At 35.4% G+C, this 20,726-nt stretch overlaps 1 protein-coding gene across 1 annotated transcript in view; it reads left to right on the top strand.

The window, feature by feature from the left end:
• CFAP47 (cilia and flagella associated protein 47) overlaps positions 1-20,726 on the top strand; it is a 453,685-nt gene that overhangs the window by 378,807 nt on the left and 54,152 nt on the right. The window contains exons 54-56 of the mRNA XM_032426488.1: positions 3,534-3,642; positions 6,496-6,600; positions 9,999-10,155. Coding sequence (XP_032282379.1) covers positions 3,534-3,642; positions 6,496-6,600; positions 9,999-10,155 — 371 coding nt within the window. The remainder of the gene's footprint in view (positions 1-3,533; positions 3,643-6,495; positions 6,601-9,998; positions 10,156-20,726) is intronic.

Raw genomic sequence — 20,726 nt, forward strand, 5'->3', positions numbered from 1 at the left:
TCTGTCATTTCTCAAAATATATATTGTCTATACTTCTCATATTTAGATCCACAATGTACATGGAATTGAAATCTGTATGTGATGTGAGACAAACATCAGTTAGGAGGTCATTACACTAATTCAGGACCAAGATGACAGCAGGTTAGACCAGAGGATTGCCAGTGAGTGTGGAAACAAGTGTTCAGTTATGGTTTATTTTTTAAAGTAGAGCTAATGAGTTTTGCTGGCTACTAATATTTGAGGCATAAGGAAAACAGCAGGGCATGAATGACACTAAAGTTTTTGACCTGAGCAATTGGAACTAGAGATGTGACATTAACTGAGTTAGAGGATACTATAAGAAAAGCTGGTTTGAGGGTAGGTATCAAGAGCTCAGCTTGGGACCTGTAAATTTGAAGTTTCTATTAAACATCTGAATGATAAGTAGGCAGTTTGAAAAAAAGCCTGGAGTACAGTGGAAATATTCATGTTGGAGATACATTACTTAGTTGTTCCCAGGTTTATGTCAAGCATAAGCGGAGAAAAGTGGAATAAACACTTCTAAGTAGGACTCAGCACTTTTAAGTCAGAGACAGCCTTAATTATAATCTATGATTTGCTTTACAGATTATTATTAATGAATTTCAGAATGGTCATGGTCACTTACTAAATAATTTGCAAAATGGAATTAATTGAATTCAGTCACCCCAGGAACCTTTACATATTAGAGGCATTTTTTGTTTTATCCTTTTATGGTAAGTGCATTCTTCCCAGTGGTTCATGATATTTTCTCATCACCAGTGTTTGGCACTGTCTTCTTATTTTTTTTTTTAAGATTTCATTTATCTATTTAGAGACAGAGAGAGAGAGAACACAAGTTGGGGGGGGAGGGTTGGAGGGAGAGGGAGAGAGAGAATCTCAAGCAGACTCCCCACTCAGCTCGGAACCTGACGCGTGGCTTGATCTCTCAAACCGGAGATCATAATGTGAGCTGAAATCAAAAGTCAGACACTTAGCCGACTGAGCCACCCAGCTGCCCCGGCACTGTGTTTTTTTTTTTTTTTTTTTTAGTGTCTTTTTATTTTGAAAGAGCTTAAGACTCACAAGAAGTTGAAAAAATAATTCAGAATTCACACATATGCTTCATCCGGGAGATGGTTTTTAAGGTGCTACCACTTGGTTCACATTAAAATTACCTTCTTGGTGCATCTGCATGGCTCAGTTGGGTAAGTGGCCGACTCTTGATTTTGGCTCAGGTCATGATCTCACGGTCCTGGGATCGAGCCCTGCATGGGGCTCTGTGCTAGCAGGGAGTCTGCTTCAGGATACCTCTCTCCCCCTCTGCCCTCCACACACTTGTTCACTCTCTCTCTCTCTCTAAAAATAAATATTTTTTAAAAAATCATCTTCTTGTTTTTCTTTGATTTGACAAGCAATGTTATTTTAATTTTCCCTTCTTATTCTATATTAATAAGTTTGAAACAGTCTTGATGAAAAAATATTTTATCGTGACTGTTTAGAAATAAGTATAACAACATTTTAGACTCAAGAAATTTAATTTTGTCCCTAAGTAATAAATATGTGCATCGACAATCCTCAGTATATACATTTGTAATTACAAACTTCATTTCTCATTATTGGGAAAACTAGCAATTAAAGAAAATATTTATTAAATTCAATTCAATTGAAAACCTTTTTCTGGATGAACAATGAATCAAGTACCTCTTTAGTTAATATATTTTGCTCCTTGGTCCACTGGCAATCACAGGCTACATACACTTCTTACTTTTTGTATCTTTGCCCATTTCTAATGTCATCAAGTTATATTAATCTTTGCAATGAAATTGATTTTAATTCCCACAGAACTTACACTGTTTCTCACTTTTTTAGATTCCACCTATAAATAAGATCACACAGTATTTGTCTTTCTCCGTCCGAGTTATTTCACTTAACATAATGTCTTCTAGGGGCACCTGGGTGGCTCTGTCGGCTGAGCATCTGCCTTCTGCTCAGGTCATGATCCAAGGGTCCTGGGACCGAGCCCCACATCGGGCTCCCAGCTCAGCGGGGAGCCGGCTTCTCCCTCTCCCTCTGCTCCCCTGCTCCTGCTCTCTTGCTCACTCTCTATCTCAAATAAATAAAATCTTTAAAAAAAACCCATTATGTCCTCTAGGTTCATCCATGTTGTCAACAAATGTCAGGATTACCTTCTTTTTTAAGTTTGAGTAATATTTCATTGTATATTCCATGTTTTATTTATCCATTCATCTGTAGAAGAACATTTAGGTTATTTCCATATCTTGGCAATTGTGAATAATGCTGCAATTAATGTGGGAGTGCAGTTATGTCTTCAAGATACTGATTTCATTTATTTTGGGTATATACCAAATAGTTGGTATATACCCAGTATTTGGGATCCAATTGTTGGATCATATAGTAGTTTTCTTTAATTTTTTGAGGTACCCTCCTATTGTTTGCTATAGTTGCTCTACCAATTTACATTCCCACCAGTGGTGTACCAGTGTTCCATTTTCTCCACATCCTTGCCAACATTACTATTTTTTTAAATGACAGCCATCCTAACAGGTATGAGGTGGTATCTCAGTGTGGTTTTACTTTGCATTTCTACAGCATGGCAGTTTTCATGCTATACATCAAAAGGTATTAGAAATGATGGTAAAGTGAGAATTATGAATCCTCTTGATTATTCTTTGCTTTGAGCATAAATATCAGCCACTTTTTTTTTTTTTTTTTTTTTGTATTTACTCATCACTGGTTTGGATCTTTTTGATGTAATGGACAGAACTTTGTGAATTTATTACTCATTGTTATTATTTCTAAACTGTGTTAACTTTTTTGCCTGAATTTAACAGTTATAAAATAATGAGTAAATATTGCTCCTAAAACTGGGATATATTCCACTACCCAGTGTGGAATAACATTTGGTCTCCAAAATAGAAAATCAAGGACTAATTTAGCAAAATGTCATTAGTTCATACATGATTGTTCTTATTTTGAAACTCACACAAGTCATTGTATTAGCTTCCTAAACCTGTCATCACAAGTACCACACACTGGGTGAATTAAAACAACAGAAACGTATTGTCTCACTGTTCTGGAGGCTAGAAATTTGAAGTCAAGGTTTCAGTAGGACCAAGTTCTCTCTGAAACCAATAAGAGAGAATCCTTCCTTTCCTCTTGTGGCTTCTAGTGCTTACCAGCAATCCTTGGTATTCCTTGACTCAGAGGTGCTTGGTATTCCTTGACTCTCCAGTCTCCACCTCCATTGCCATATGCTCATCTTCTCATGTGTCTTCACATTATCTTCTTATAACAACACCAGTCATAAGGGATTAAGGGCCATCCTACTCCAGTATGATTGCATCTTAACTAATTACATCTGCAGTGACCCTCTTTCCATATTCTGAGGTATTGGGAGTTAGAACTTAAATACATCTTTTTTAGGTATGCAGTTCAACCCATGATAGTCATCAAGTTTATAAAATTATCATTGAACAAGTTTATGAATAAGTTTACTCCATTTTTCCTTCCAGGTATGTCACTCAGATCATTCCTTTAGTTAATCCAACACACGAGACCTTAGAATTGCAAGCAACAAACAGTAATCCTGAAAATTTTGTCTTGGATGTTAACAGATCATCAGTAAGTATATTTGGAAAGCCAAATAACCTACCACTACTAGAGCATTTTTCAGTAATGATTTTGGGACACCATGGAGTATTATCATTTGATTTATTAATTAACAAGGTCTCAATTGCTTAAAATTTAAAAATAGAATTTATATACATATATATCTCCCCCAATTTTAATTGATCAAAGAAACCAATATCACGTCCGTCTAAATTTTTAAAATTCTATATGCTAGCATCATACTCATTATCACTGGACTCTAAATGAACTGGTTGTGCTTTATTTCGGACCATTTTAGTAATCAGATTTGGAAATCATTCCCCAGTAGTATGATATTGACTCAGCAATCTTTCTATGTTTCCAGGGTTCCAAGAGGCTAGTTCCTTCCAGCACTTGATGAATTCCTGCCCATCACCTGTCCCCCACTTCCAAAAAATGTGAACAGTTCTGACCCTCTCTCCTTTCTCTACCCCATTTACTCATTCCTTGGTCCCTAGCATAGACTAGAACCAGTCAATGGGCCCCAATCACTTTTCTCCTCCCATAAGTAACAAAACAAGATCTGAAGGTTTAGCATCAATCTTTGTTTCCAAGCATATGACACCAAATATGTACAGTGAATACCAAAACCATGTTTTCAGGTAAACTTCAAAATGGTAATTGTGATAGATTATTTTCTTCAGAGCATCTCACAGTAAATCATGAAGCCCTGTTAAGTAGATATAGTATTTAAATAAAGGCTTTTACTATTTGCTGTTTAATGATTGTTTAAGAAATCTACAGTGTGATTTCATGTGTATCTTACTACCTATCTCTTGTCAATGACTGGTTGCCAATTAATAATAACATGATATGAAATTAGTTCTTAACTTCCATAATGTGTCAAATTAGATATCACTAAGTATTATATTGCTAGCACCAGTTTCTAATGAGGAATTTCAGTTATTTGTAAACTATATCCTGATCACCATATTCTGTTTAATTTATGGAAAATACAGTGTTAAGTAATACAAGCATGTGTGTACATTTTAGTATAGTTATTCTAAGATTAAACTATACACACAATTGTGTGTATAGCATTGTGTATATAGTTTAATCTTAGTGCTTAATAATAATGCTCTGCATTATTATTATATATGCTTGTGCATATATAAGCACAAACTTATACTTTCTACCTTGGTTCTTATGTTAATGATTTGCTACATTTGTCTTCTCTTACATTTCTTACTGTTCAGTCTGAAGGTAAGTTGTAGGCATCATGCTATTTCAACACTAAATACTTCAGATTATATTTCTTTTTTTTTTCAGATTATATTTCTTAATGGCATAATTAATCTCCCACATCATCTAGTATCCTGTTCAAATTTAAGTTTACTCAGCTGTCCTGCTAATCTTTCTCTCTTCAACTAAGATCCAGTGTAAACTCACATATTGGAATTGGTTATTATGATGACACTTCCTTGGAATTAAGTGTTTGCAAATTTCCAAAAGGTCCTATATTTAACAGATTATCTATATTCCATTATACTAAACCAGTACATTTGCTGCAGATAAATTCCAACCAATAGTGTTTATCTTCCTTTTCCTTGAAACCATGGGATTCATGGAATTCGTGAATTTTAGGTGAAAATAAAGGAATTTCATTGAGTTCCTGGTTGGTTATATACACTAATCAATCTGTGCCACATGCTTCTGACATATATTTAGGGAAGAGGAATTTGAGGCCAGAGAAGCTAAAATACTTAAACCTCCTGGCTAGTAAATGGTAGAACTAGAATTAAAATCCAAGTTAATGTACTGGTATATGGTTTTTCTAATGAAATAGATGATTTCCTTATATCGATCTATCTAGAGAACTTTTTGCTAAATTGAAAGAATACATGAAATACAACTTTTCTTATTTTTTTTGCTAAGGTTGATATTGAAATTAATTTATACTCATTATGTATGCATAAACTTAAGTGATTAACTATCAAAGGGAGAGCCAGCCTGAGATAAAAATATTTGCTATAGATAAACCACACATATATAGATAGTAAGGAGGTGACTGTTCTAAATATAACAATGAATTGTATTTGTATTTCATGGTCATTATCAGAGCATTATTATTAAGCACTAAGTGCTACATTCTACAGGGATTTGAATGACACTGCTATATTGCAGTTTTATATTTTCAAAAGTTATCTGGCAAAATACAGTAGTGAAAAAAATAAACTTACTTTTCAGACATACACCTTTTCATTTTATCATTCTGTAAGTGTTAATGTTAAATATCATATTATTCACAGTATAGCATTTTGATGTAGTTGCTGGCTTCTTTCACAATCTCTAAAGAGGTAACTCATTCTAATACTGTTCAGACTCAAGTTATTCTAACAGGCCACACCTTGAGTGTGTATATGATAGGGCAAAAAGGAACACTTCACTGTATACTAAAGAAGCCTTCCTTACATCTATGCTTACTATCAGTTTATCTCTTCGGACATCGCCAAGGTACAAGTTAGGTTCCCAGTGGTTTCACAAGTATCTTGGGATGATCAATAAGCTATCGGTTCCTTAAAAAATGTATATTTCTATTATTTGGGGTTCTTAGTTGGCTTTAAAAATTAATCCTGATTTCCTTTTATAAAGCAAGTAACTCCATGTAGTCATTGTCTGGGGGGAGAACATGGGGTAAACACTGCTGAACACTGTTTACCATGGCCATTATACCAATATTCACCAAGCAGGCATACTAAGAATGGGTAACACGTACAAGACAACATACTAATTACACAAAAATCAACCTGGCATGTACCTAGCACACAAAGATCCTGACTCAAACAAAGCATTGATTTTTTTTTTTCTCTCTCTGAATTTACACAGCTGACCGTACCTCCTCACTCCATCAAAGAAGTATCTGTTCACTTTTATCCTTCGGCTCTTGGAAGAACTGGTCATCAAGTTTCTATCACCTTCCACTGTACTCAGGTATGATAGATTATTCTTGGACCAAGTCAAGTTCATTAAATTTCAAAATCATAAATAAGTAAATCTAATTCACTCACTTGACATATTTTGTAAGCAAAACAAGTTCATTGTAAATGATTAATTAAATGAACTTTTGGAAATACGGTCTACATTGTACCTGTGGAGGCATCTAAAGAAGGCATTTTTAAATCCTTAGATTACTTGAATGAAGGAGAATGTACAACCAGATTTAAAATATAGGTATTTTAATGGAATGCCATTTTACTGGCATTTATGTTTATTTTCTGACTTGTTTACTCATATTTTCATGAACTTAAAGATGAAACTGTAGAAAATGTGATCTTGCAAATATTGTATTATTTTTTCATTCTATTTCATCTGCACAGTGTTACTGATTAATAATAATTTTTTAAAAGCAACAATGGTTAAGGGGCGCCTGGGTGAGTTAGTCAGTTAAACATCCAATTCTTGGTTTCGGCTCAGGTCATGATCTCAGGGTCATGAGATCAAGCCCCACTTTGGACTCTGCTCAGCACAGAGTCTGCTTGAGATTATCCCCTCTGCCCTTCATCCCATTCGCACTCCCTCTCTCTCTCTCTCTCTCTCAAATAAATAAAATCTTTTTAAAAATAAATAAAAAATAAAACAACAGTAATTAATAATTTTTTAAGCATCTCTAAACTTGCTACATGCCATTCTCAGAATTATATCAACTCATTCTCACCCAGTCCTGTGGTCGAAGTAATCAATCTCATTTTATGGATCAGGAAACAGACACAAAGAAATTAAGTTCAGGCAGCTAGTAAGAGGTTTAATTCAGACCCGAACGCAGGACATGTGACTTCAGCCTGTCTTCTTGACTGTTTTTGCAGCTACCTACAGATGGCTAAGTGATTATAACTCTCTTACTGCCCATGAAAATTTTACATACCTTTTGACAATTATTATTATTTTTTATTTCTTCAAGTGTTAATGAGGAGGAACGTAAATGGAGATATGTGCTTTAAATCCTACAGGACACCAAGGAGGTTACAAAACCCTGCCACCTGAGAGGCAATGGAATCAAATATAATATAGGGGACCCCATGTCAGTGCAAGACCAGTGGGTAACTAGAGTATCCTCTTTTCCAAGAAAATGTGTAATTTACCTTCAGAAGAAAAAATTTGAGGCTATTAAATTTCTTACATGATGACTGACTTTTAAGTAAACTGAAGCAATGCTCTGGAAGTATGCTTGATTCTCAATAATATTAAAGAATAAAAAACAATAATCCTTTTCATACAGAAGAGAGAAAGTGTAGTAGAGATTATTTCCTTCTACATAAATAATTTTAACAAGGCAGATCTTTTTTTTTTAAGATTTATTTATTTACTTTAGAGAGAGAGTGCGCAAGCAGGGGGGAGCAAAGAGAGAGGAGAGGATCCCAAGCAGACTCCCCACTGAGTGCGGAGCCCATTGTGGGGCCCCACACGGGGCTTGATCTCACAGACCTGAGATCATGACCTGAGCTGAAATCAGGAGTTGGAGGCTTAACTGACTGAGCCACCCAGGCACCCCTGGAATTGGATCTTTAAAGAGCGTGCTGTGTCTTCTTTCAAAAAAGTTTGAGGTAGGGGCGCCTGGGTGGCTCAGTTGGTTGGGCGACTGCCTTCGGCTCAGGTCATGATCCTGGAGTCCCTGGATTGAGTCCCGCATCGGGCTCCCTGCTCGGCGGGGAGTCTGCTTCTCCCTCTGACCCTCCCCCCTCTCATGTGCTTGCTCTCTCTCATTCTCTCTCTCTCAAATAAATAAATAAAAAATCTTTAAAAAAAAAAAAAGTTTGAGGTAAAGATGGGTGGACAATATTACTTTTTTTTTTTTTAATTGCACGTTTGTTTGGATACTTTTTAATTTCCCTCTCTGAACCCAAGGGGATAATTTAAGCAATGCCAGGGCAGTTGTTGGATACTAGTGTTTAATAATGGTGGGTTGTGGTCTAATTTAGCAGCTCTAATATTCCAGGCCACTTGGTGAAACGTGAAAACATGGCCTTCTTGTTTTTGTAGTTTGGCTCATTCCCAGTGGTTTAAAGTAACTTCATTTCTGTCATCCAGGATTGATTTTTATTAAGTAGCCAAAAAAGTAAGTAATTTATGTAAAAAAGTTGTTAATATAATTGAACCCTGATGCTTGATTCTAGTCATTCAGTTGTGTGGAGTCAGGTTAGGACATTGTAAATGAAAATATACTGCACTTGTATTCTGCTAGTAGAATCTCTAACTACAAGTAGTGCAGGCATTTGAAGATATATGCTGATAAAACTTACCTTTAATCCTTCCTATGCAGAGATAGCATTTTATGGATTTACTGTCACCACCTGTCCTAGTTTTGAAACAATCTTAAAAGTTTTCCTCTTTTATTGGAGGCTTGGACACACCTATGTAGTTTAAGAGATTATAAACTAGGTTATTGTTTGTTGGTTTTCATTTTGTGACCTCTTTATTCATCTGGAACATTAGCAAACTGTTCAGTGCAGAACTGAGTCACAGTCTCTTGTACTCTCGGGACTTTTATTCTAAATGAACACAAAGGGAACATTTTCAAACAGTGCTTTGCAGGTTTATGAAACCCAGATAAGAACGATGGCTGCATGCAATCTCCTTCATGTAATTTTTGAGCCATTCTTCCCTATCATGTCATAACAGAACATACACTGTACTAGGCAGTAGAGATAAATAATATGCCATGCAGTTGTGCACACTTCCTTTTAATGGGACTTCAATCTGTGCCTCACCATCTTAGCCTTCATGTGATAACTATCTGAATTTCATTTGAAATTCACTCTAGGATTTTGGAAACTTCATGTAGTGTTTAGGATCCAGTTTGCTAGATAAATTGATTTTTTAAAAAACCTTGAGCAGAAATACAAGGTTTTCATTAAGATTTCTCTTTTATGTTGCTATAAATAACCTTTTATGCATAGAAAGATGTTTAATATTTGAGTATTGGTCTTTTGTCCTCTTTTTTTTAGTGCAGAAATATATTGAATATTCAATAAAATCAAAAGGAATTTGGAAAAGAAGAAATACATAATGATACATATTAAATATTAACAACAAAATGGGTTTTTTTAATAAAGATGCATTTATTTTAGAGAGAGCACAAGCAGGGGGGAGGGGCAAAGGGAGAGAGAGAGAGAAGCAAACTCCCCACTGAGCAGAGCCCAACATGGGGCTCGATCTCAAGACCCTGAGATCACAACCTGAGCCAAAATCAAGAGTCAACCAACTGAGCCACCCAGGCACCCTGAAATGTTTCTTATCTACCAAGATTTTTATGCATATTACATTTATTAAGTGTTGCAAATAAAATGTATGCGATTAGGATATATATGTCATGAATGTTTATCTTTAAACAGTTTAAAGAATGGATATTCTACCTCTCTGGAGTAGGACTGTTCCCCCAGCCTATAGACATAGAAAGAATAACCACATACCTCTGTCTTCATTCATCTATTGTTATACCTTTCCAAAATCCCACCAAGGAAGATGTTTTGGTCAATATTGTACTAACAAGTAAGTTTTTTTTTTTTGTATTTTACATATGTTATTTTGTAATTATTAGTCAAACTTATTTTATCACAGAATCAAACCATATTAGAGATAATGGACAATTTAGAGATCCGTTAGTTGTTTCAACAGCATTATTTTATAAAGGAGAAAACAAGGTATGAGAGATGAAATAGCTTGGCTGAAATCACTTATAAACTTATAAATGGTGGAGCCAGAATCAGAAATTAGAAATCCATGTACCAAGTCAAGTTCTTCCAATTTTATCTGTAAAGCCAAATATGTAAAGTAATAGATTTGTAAGATTCTTATGACATGACTCAAATATGCCAATGCTTATTCCTTAAAAGTTTTTAGAAATTCTAGTGTTCTGGTTTTGTTTCATTTCCCTCTTTTCTTTTTTTTAAATTTTAATTCTCATATAGTTAACATACAGTGTTATATTAGTTTCAGATGTACAATATAGCGATTTAATAATTTCATACATCACCCAGTATCATCATCATATAAACATAGGGTTGCCATGTGCCCCTTTGAATTAGTGTTTTTGTATTTTTGTGGTAAATACCCAGTCATGTGATTACTGGATAGTAGGGTACTTCTAATTTTAACTTTTTTGATTAACCTTCATACTATTTTCCACGGTGGATGCACCCTCTTTTCTTTATAAATAGCATATTTGGATTAAATTTTGGTTCTAACAGAACTTGGGTTTTTTTTCATGTCATATTGAAGATACATGTTTTTAAATTAGATCATGTGAAGTTTCTGATCACTTTTTATTAAAAGACCAAATAATGGAGGTCTGATAATCAACTCATTATGAGTTTTCTGAAACACATTTTAAATCTAACATTAGACATTACTAATTTTATCTTTTCAAATATTATTACTACGTCTACTAAAACTACTACTACTACCACAAATCATTGTAGATAGCTCAATTGTTGGGCCAAAAGAAATGTATACATGTTAAGGTTTTTGATATAAATAACCACCTTGCTCTCCAGGATGGTTATACTGCTACAATTCGTGCTGCTATCAGGAGTATATTACAGACATTACCTCTTTTCCTGAACCTTGGAAACCCTGACCAGTAGCATTCTCCTTAATCTCCATCAATCTGATTGAGGCAAAATTGTATTTCATCATGATTGCCAATGACTATTTTTTTGATTAATGCTGAAGCTGAACACTATCATTGACCTGTTGAAGTTTTCATCTTTCCTGATCATCTGCTCCTGCTCTTGGTATGAAATAATTAAGTAAAAATTAAGAACATAATGTCATCTAATGTATAATTCCCTTGCAAAGACTTTGGCTGTGATGAGAAGGAGAGACATGCCAGTATTTACTAAAAGTTGATTGTAGACTCAAGGAAGTCAGCATTTTAATATGGAAGAGATGTGAGCATATGTATAGGCAGAAAGAAGCCAGGGTTGAGCAGAAGTTAAAGCTGTAAAGGAGGTGGGGCTTAACTGATTGGTAAGGCTCTGGGAGGACTAAGATCAGACTTGAAGTAGAAGGAGAAGCCCTGAACAGGAAGGGCATTTCTCCCTTAGGTCTCAGAGGGACTTGGGAATTAAGTGCAGTTGTGCTTATATTTTTATCTGCTGAGAAAAGGAGATAGAGTAAGAGATTTGAAGAGTGGCCCAGTGGTTTGAAATAATTGCTGGAGGGAATGGAGGAGGGAGCTGACAAAATTAAAATATGAAAGGTATTGTATTTGGCTGGGATTGGAAACCACAAATTTAGATAGACACCAAGAAAATACGTGTTTGTGAAGTTTGTACCATTTCTGGGGCTCAGAATTCCAGGTACGGGAACAATACGTAAGGCTGATAAATGGATCTGTCCAAGGAATGGAATTTTCAAGGCAATTGCAGCCAAATCACTTCATAACTATGAGAATGTTATAAAAAGCTATTGGGTCAAGATTGTTAACATTAGAAATAAATTATGAAGTAATTTGTGGCTTCTTAATTTTATTTAATTGGTCTAAAATGCTTTTGCTATATAACACAAAAAAAAAAACAGGAAGCTTGACAATGAAAGATTGATTAGTCTTTCGTATTTTAAAACAGTCTCTTCTAAGTAAACTCCCTCTCTCTTGAGTAAATGTTCAGACCCTCAGGTTCTCCTCCTTCCTTCAACCTGAGGAGACCGGGGACAAAAAAAGACTACTTCTGCTATCTTCCTTCCCTTCACTTTCTCCTTTTCCTTTATGAAAATATTTCTCCTTTCCCTTTCTTGGTAATGAAGTCTCTCTCTCTCTCTCTCTCTCTCTCTCTCTCTCTGTCGTAACCTCCTCCCTCTTTCTTTTGTGGGTTCTGTTTTTTCTAGCTACCATGTTCGTGTCTTCTTACATTCATATTCCTTGGCGAGTGGGCCTCATAATTTGGCCTGAATTGTTGAAGGACCACAAGGAAACAGGACTGACAAGGTTAAAAATATTTAACCTGTATGCCAAATACACTCATTTAAAAAGGTACTAAATTAATACCTTCTGATTTAAATATTTGCACATGTCTTAAAATTACTTCATGATAGGACTGTGCAGTCCCTTGCTATCTTTCAGAAGATGTCAGTGTTTCTGCAGATGCTACAGAATTCACAGAATCCCCTTAGGGAAGTTGATAGCAAGACTTCACAATATAGCACCAAGCTGGTGTTTGCTGAGAGAGGTCTTACAGTATTTCAGATTCTGCATTCCTGATTTTTCTTTCAATAGGCAGACAGATAGGTAAGATATATAAGATATATAGGAAAAGATGTCTTTCAAAACGCACTATTTTTCCAGGAAGGCAACATTTTTAGAGTTGCAAACTCATTCTCAAACTTTTATATTGCCAATTCTCTAAAGTCTTTTCTTCTGCTGGTATTTTAGCTATTTCCATTTTAATCACTTACCTCAGAAATATTGCCCTTTGACATTCAAGAATCTTTTAATTCTATTTAATTAAATTCTATTTAATTTTTTAATTCTACTGTATGTTGTCTCTAAGTTCTTTCAGTTGAACATTACACAAGGCAAGGTGATGAAAAGGTTATATTTCAGGGGTCTATTCATATCTTAATTCAGGCCACTTTTAAATGATGAATGAGGTCGGGTGACTAAAGATGGCCTAAACACTCAGAGAATAGTAGAGACTTCTCCAAAGGAGACCATTAATGAGTCCCATGAGGAGCAGGATGCTACACAAAAGCTTCAAATAGCCTAGGAAACTCGTATTTGTTATACACTTACTTGGTACCACATTTGAGCTCTGTCAATGTGACTATACTCAATCTTTAAAAAAAAAAAACAAAACTCTGAGAAGCTTCTCAGATGTGGAATCTGAGGCTTAGAAATCTCCCAAAGCCATACAGTGAGTAAGTGATTGAACAGTGTCTTGAACTCATCCCATCTAACTTGTCTTCTCCAGGACCACCCAACTGACATTCTAAGTTGTCTGCTTACAGATGGTGCTTACAAATCCTTATACTGATGAGACTCTAAAGAATGGTACTTGCCCCTCTTCTTGCTTCCTCCCCTAAGATCTCAGGGAAAGAAGCCTCCCTCCATCCAATCAAAGGACCTCAGGAAATCCTCTGACTGCCACTCCTTTCGCATTTTCTCAGCTCTTCAGGTCTCTCCTTTCTCTTTTTGACTCTGCCATCAGACCCTGGTTCTGCCTCATCAACATATGCTTGGATTTTCTGTCTTGGCCTCCTCGTTCAGCCTGGACATGTACCCTTGCTCGGTGACTGCTATCAATGGACTCAGTTCCCACAATCCTCTCTGATCAGTAATTATGCCCTCCACCCCAATCCCTGCTCTCAAATTTCTACCCTACTTAGCCAGAAATAAAGGTGGAAAAAGGAAAGGTAGCCATGAATGGGTCTGAGTCAAAACGTTAGAAATTTGGGCCTGATGAATTTAGGAACTTAAGGACACATCTCCATAATAGGTATGTGTGTGCCCTTGCTCATATAACCACAGTCCAAACCTGCTAATCTGTGCTCACTAATGGCAGGGGTTACATTAACTCATAGCTTTATTCTTAACTAAATGAGTATTTCAAAGTTGGCATATTTGTTCAGAGAGCAAGAATTGAATCTTCAGTCACTGATTATGTGTATTGAGCATCTATTTTATGATGAACACTGTCATACACACATTTCAAAATGACTATATCTGCAATATACATACACACATACATGTATACATTGTATTTTGATCTCATGTGATATTCTCTTTGTGAAATACCACTATGGGTTATATACCTAAAAGTTATATAAATGAATGAAGCAGTAACTGATACATGTAAAGTAGCAATTTTCATTTCTTTTCTACTGAAATAGCTATAGTCTTGAGATTATTCACTCTTTCTACTGAATTCAAATTTAAATGTGGTATTAGTGATTTGATTCAAATGTTTAAGTGTAAGTGGATTCTTTTCCAGACATCAATAGTTTTATTGAAGAGCAAAACAAAATAACATAGGGATAAAGGTGTACCTACCAATTATCATATTAGTTTTACAAATTTCAACTTCCATTTTGAGGGTTGATTGATGTAAACAAAACACTGTGTTGACAACACCACACAAAATATCCCCATGGTTCTGTGCTTTTCCAGTTATAGGTGGAGCAGGAAAATAAAAAGTTCTGTCTAAAATTTATTTTACTAAATATAACCAAGAAACAGACTCTTAACTATGGTTGATGGTTATCCGACGGGAGGTGGGTGGGGGATGGGATAAATAGAGGGGGGCACTTGTTGTGGTGAGCACTGGGTGTTTTATGGAAGTATTGAATCACTGTGTTGTACACCTGAAACTAATATTACACTGTATGTTAACTGGAATTTAAATAAAACCTTTTGAAATTAAAAAAAAAAAAACATTGTGTTGAGTTGTTGTTGACTCAGGGTTAATTATGACCATAGTGTTCACCAGCAGTAAAGTAATAAAGTACACACTGTAGCATAGTTATGACATGTTAATCATACTTACAGGACAGGGAGAGGCAAAGTCTAGTGCATTTGATTTGACATGTTAGAATTAGTTTATGAAAATCTTGTCCCTGGAGGCCCTCTGAATCTTATCTAAAGTACCTCCAGAGTTGAATAAATATTTATGTTAGATATGTAGTGATCATTGTGTATTGCCAATCAGGGTGTACATAGCTTTATGTATACATAAAAAGAGAGAGAAATAGGTGCAAGAAAAAGTCCCACACTCTCAAAATCTCTCCCAAATTAAGACAATCAACTAAGTATTTCAATCAATAAATATTATTGGGAGATTTGAGATTGGTGGGCAGTTGGAATATCAAATATATAACAGTCTCTTCATACCATAGTTTAATTGGATTGTTCGTCTTAGTTTGCTCTGCTTATAGCAAATAACTAATGTTTTTTGTAGTATGGAAAATTAGATAAATTATTGTTATAGTCACTTTTCAGAAAAGTAATCTGAGCTTCAACTTGCTTATAATTAATTTTTTTTACTTTAGACACTCTTTAGGGGACTTAATATTTAGAACTCCTTTTTTCTTGTTTAGTAGATCTTAGAAGTCAGTAACCAATAATTGGGAACTTACCAAAATTTAGATTCCCAGGTCCACACTCGGTTATTCTGATTGATTATGTCTGGGTTAAGACCCTACCAGCATAAGTTATTGCAGTGTAGGTTGTCAGAAGACTACACTTTCAGAAGTACTGCTCTTTACACAAAGGTCTCAAAAAATATTTTAAAATCATATACCTCAATTAATAAATATTTCTCAGCATTCACTTCAATGTGCATATATTTACTTGTGAAATATATATATGAAGCATTATCAACTCATATACTTAATGTCAATAGAGCTTATTTCTTTTTCATAGAGAATTAAGTACAAATATAATTTAAGTTTTTTCTATGACCCAATAGTTCCTTTTACACAAATCCCATTTTAAAGATAATAAAATGTGCTTTCATTAAAGCTATAGGAATATATATATATATATATATTTTTTTTTAATTTATTTATTTGACAGAGAGAGAGAGCGAGAGAGGGAACACAAGCTGGGGGAGTGGGAGAGGGAGAAGCAGGCCTCCCGTGGAGCAGGGAGCCCGATGCGGGCCTCGATCCCAGGACCCTGGGATCATGACCCGAGCCGAAGGCAGACGCTTAATGACTGAGCCACCCAGGCGCCCTATAGGAATATATTTTTAATTTTAATTTTTTTTGCCATTTAGTCTTTAATTTTGTCCCCCTAAGACACAACTTTTTTTTAAGACACAACTTTCTATTTTGAAAAATTTCACACCTATAGAAGAGCACAGTACAATGATTAGTCCTATAGTTTTCATATAGATTCATCTGCTTCGTCGATTGTTAATTTGGGGGGAATTTGCTTTATATCCTGTCTCTATCTATAGATATATAATTTCATCTCTAAAGCATCTATGGCCTTAGAGAAAGGACTTTCTCCAACATAACTGCAATGCCATATCATACACAAAGATTTAATATAGATATGTTAATATTTAATATATACTCCACAGTAAAACTTCTCCAGTTGTCCCAGAAATGTTCCTTAGAACTTAAAAATTTTATCTTTTTTCCAATCTGGGATCCAATTAAGAATTGTGCATTGCATTTGGTTATCAGATCTCTTAAGTCTCATTTAAGCTAAAAATTTCCTCCCACCTTTTTCTATCTTTATAATATTGGCATTTTGAGGAGTCCAGGCCAGTTGTTTTATAGAATGTTGCACATTATGGATTTCGTGGTTTTTTTTTTTTTTTTTTGTACAAAAACTTCTCTTTCATTACATACCTTGGAGATTATTCCATGTTAGGACATACAGAACTACATAAATATATTAACAGTTCTATAATACTACATCGCATTGATGTACTTTGTTTTACTTTATCTTTGTTTCTTCATTACTCAATTCTGACTAACATTTTGGGAAGAATATCACATACTGTGTACTTATTGCAACACATCAGGAGACACAAAGTCCCATTATTGGGGATGCTAAGTTTAATCACTTGGTTAAGGTTGTGTCTGCCAGATCTTTATATTGTAAAGGTCATCTTTCTCCCTTATAACTAATAAATAATTGTCGGGGTGATAATTTGAAACAATGTGAATAACCCCTTCCCTTCCAACCTTTCACTTGATGAAACATTTTAGTATCCATACTAGTATCAGTTATTATGTCTATCATCCTTGCTGTTTTTTATTAGCTGGAGATTCTTTTTTTTTTTTAATTTTTTTTTTTAAGATTTTATTTATTTGCGAGAGAGAGAATGAGAGACAGAGAGCATGAGAGGGAGGAGGGTCAGAGGGAGGAGCAGACTCCCTGCTGAGCAGGGAGCCCGATGTGGGACTCGATCCCGGGACTCCAGGATCATGACCTGAGCCGAAGGCAGTCGCTTAACCAACTGAGCCACCCAGGCGCCTTTGGGTGTTTTTTAAAAAATGTATTTATTTATTTAAGAGAGAGAGAAAGAAAGAGAGAGAGAGAGAGAATGGGGCAGGAAGGGGCAGAGAGAGAGAGAGAGAATCTAAGCAGATATTGCGCTGATCATGGAGCTCGACTTGGGGCTCGATTTCACGACTCTGAGATCATGACCTGAGCCAAAATCAAGAGTCGGACGCTTAACTGGCTGTGCCACCCAGGTGCCCCTATTTTTTTTTTAATTGCTTTTAAAAGCCATAAGGTCCTACTGGAGATCTGGATACAGAGAAATCCAGAGAAGAAAGAGATAGGTTTCAAAATCAATTCTGTTAACATTTGTTATGTTTTTGTTTTCCCAGACTCAGGGAAATTACTCAGAAATAAAATGGTAATGACACTGTTTTAAACAAAGAGATCAAGTAGCCTCCTCTGAATAAAGTGTGGGCCATCAGACAATGCATGTTCGGTAGTCAAAGAATCATAGAATCACTAGCTAAAACCAACCTTAGCTATTACCTGGTGCATCCCCCAGAATGTAAGGAGATGCAGAAGCCAAAAAAAAAAAAAAGAAGTTCCTTGCCCAAAGTTACATAGCTTGTGTCTTCTGAATTTAGATCCCCATATGCTTTTATATAGCAAATATTCTGTGAATAAATGTGATGATGTGATGGGGATTTGAAAATAATAAAAGCTGAGATGTAAAAGACAAAAAAAAAAAAAAATCCATGAAGCTGTACTCACACTTAAAAATAGAAAGGGGGTGGGGGAGGAAAGCAGAGGAAAAAGCTTTTATTTCCTTAATATAAGGAAATATTTTGTTATTTGTTATTTGTTATTTGGGTCCTCTGTATCCTTGCTGATTTGACTGTGGTTCTATCAGTTGCTGAGAGAGGGATGTTAAAGCACACAGCCATAATTGTGTATTTGTTCATTTCTTTTTTCATCTCTATCAATTTTTGCTTCATGTAAGCTGAGGCCCTGTTATCTGTTATAGACATGTTAGGATTATATGTCTCCCTCATGTATCAATATTTTATATTATGTAATGCCTCTCTTTGTCTCTAGTAATTTAGTTTTCTCTGAAATTTATTTTATATGATATTAATGTAATCATTCCTGTTTCTTATAATTAACATTTGCATGATACATCTTTTTCCATCTTTTTTCTTTCAAACTACCAAGGTCACTAAATTTGAAGAAGTTTCTTGTGGACAGAATATTGTCGGACAATTTTTATTCATTCATTCATTCATTCATTCATTCATTCAGATAAACTCTACCCTGGCAACCCTTTCTCTCAGCCTGCTACCCAGCAAGAGAATTGGAGTGCTGCCTGTGTCTACCAGCAGGAGCTGGAAGATCAGCTTGCCTCCTCTTTTTTTTGTCTACCCCTCTTAGCTGATCTGGGTTCGAGGCTTCTGCAGTGCCTTGTCCGGTATATATAAGAGGCAATATAGAAACCAGGAACTTGGGGCACCTGGATGGCTCAGTCGGTTAAGCATCCAACTCTTGATCTCAGCTCAGGTCTTGATCTCAGGGTCGTGAATTCAAGCCCTCCATAGGGCTCTATGCCCAGCATAGAGCCTCCTTTAAAAAAGAAAAGAAAAAGAAACCAGGAACTCACCACCATGTTGTTCCTCAAGTTACCTTCTTCTTCCCATGCTTGCAAAGTCTCCCCAGGCTTGTCTGTTATGTTACATCTGACAAGTTTTAGTTGTAAGAGGGAGAACCTGGGAGGAGTGGAGCTACTTTGTCTTCATGGGTTTATTATTATTACTATTATTATTATCATTATTATTAATTATTATTCTTATTCTTTTGGATACTCCCCAGTTTGGCCAGCAGGATCCTTTGCAAGTCAATCCCTAGGTCTTTTGAATTGTCTCTATTAGTTTTTGAACACTTTGTTACTTTCTGGCACAAGATGTTCCAATTTCACCACTTAACTAGTTTTAAAGCTAGAATTAGACACTTTTCTAAAGTTTGCTTTATAGGGACAAGGTATTTAATATCCAAGAAATGGGCACTAGATGTGCTCACTATTGCTGGGATGTCCCTTTCAGGGGACAGAGCAAATAGAATTATTACAAATTGTTGTTTTGGGGCACCTGGGTGGCTCAGTTCATTAAGTGTCCAACTCTTGATCTCAGCTCAGGTCTTGATCTCAGGGTCATGAGTTCAAGCCCTGCATTTGGGCTCCACACTGGGCATGGAGCCTCCTTAAAAAAAAATGTTGTTTCATACTGATTATCTCCCTTTCAATCCTACACCATAGGGTTCTTCTTAAATTTACCTCACACTCTCTTCCTTCTCCCACGTGAGAAATCTGGTTCTCAACACAACAGTGTAATTCATTTGTTCTATCATAGTCAATATTTTGGCTAATATTGTCAAAATTACTATATTCTTACAATTACAAAAAGTTTTAAGGTTGCTTTTTGAGACTTCTTAAATTCAATTGTATTTTTGAATTTGTGAAACATGTATTGTTCACAACTCAAAGCTATATAAAAAGTTCTGAAAGAAATTTCATTCCCGTAGCTACACCATCTACCACATTCTCAACCAACTGTGTAGGTAATGATTTTCATCTTCGTTTGATTCTAATTTATCTATACTGTGTTTGGTTTTACAAAAATGAGTGTACATGAATAAGTGCATATATACATACCTAGTCCCCTGTCATCCTCTATCTCATGCAGAGGTCAATACCATATCATTTCTTTTGCACCTTGTTAACTTCACCTAACAATATGTATATGTTTGGAATCCCAGTAAAATAGTTAACGGACACCTTTCTCATTGATTTTTATGACTTGTTAGTACCTCAGTTTTTGCTACATTATTGTTTATATACGACTAGTCGCCAATACATGGACCTTTTCATTATTTCTAATAATTTGCCATATAAATAATGCCCCAATGCATATTGCTATACAAATAATGCCCTTACATGTATATTGTTTCATGTTTGAAGTCTATATTTAAGGTGTATTTCTATAAGCAATATTGATTGGCAAAATAGTAAATACATATACAATTTTACCATAGGTTACAAAAATCCCTTTCATAGGGGTTGTAACATGCACTCCCATTCCTTTCCAAGGACAGTGTCAGCTGGTATCTAGTTCAATGT

The sequence above is a fragment of the Phoca vitulina genome, unplaced genomic scaffold (genome assembly GCF_004348235.1).
Source record: "Phoca vitulina isolate PV1807 unplaced genomic scaffold, GSC_HSeal_1.0 scaffold35, whole genome shotgun sequence".
Classification (NCBI taxonomy): Eukaryota; Metazoa; Chordata; class Mammalia; order Carnivora; family Phocidae; genus Phoca; species Phoca vitulina.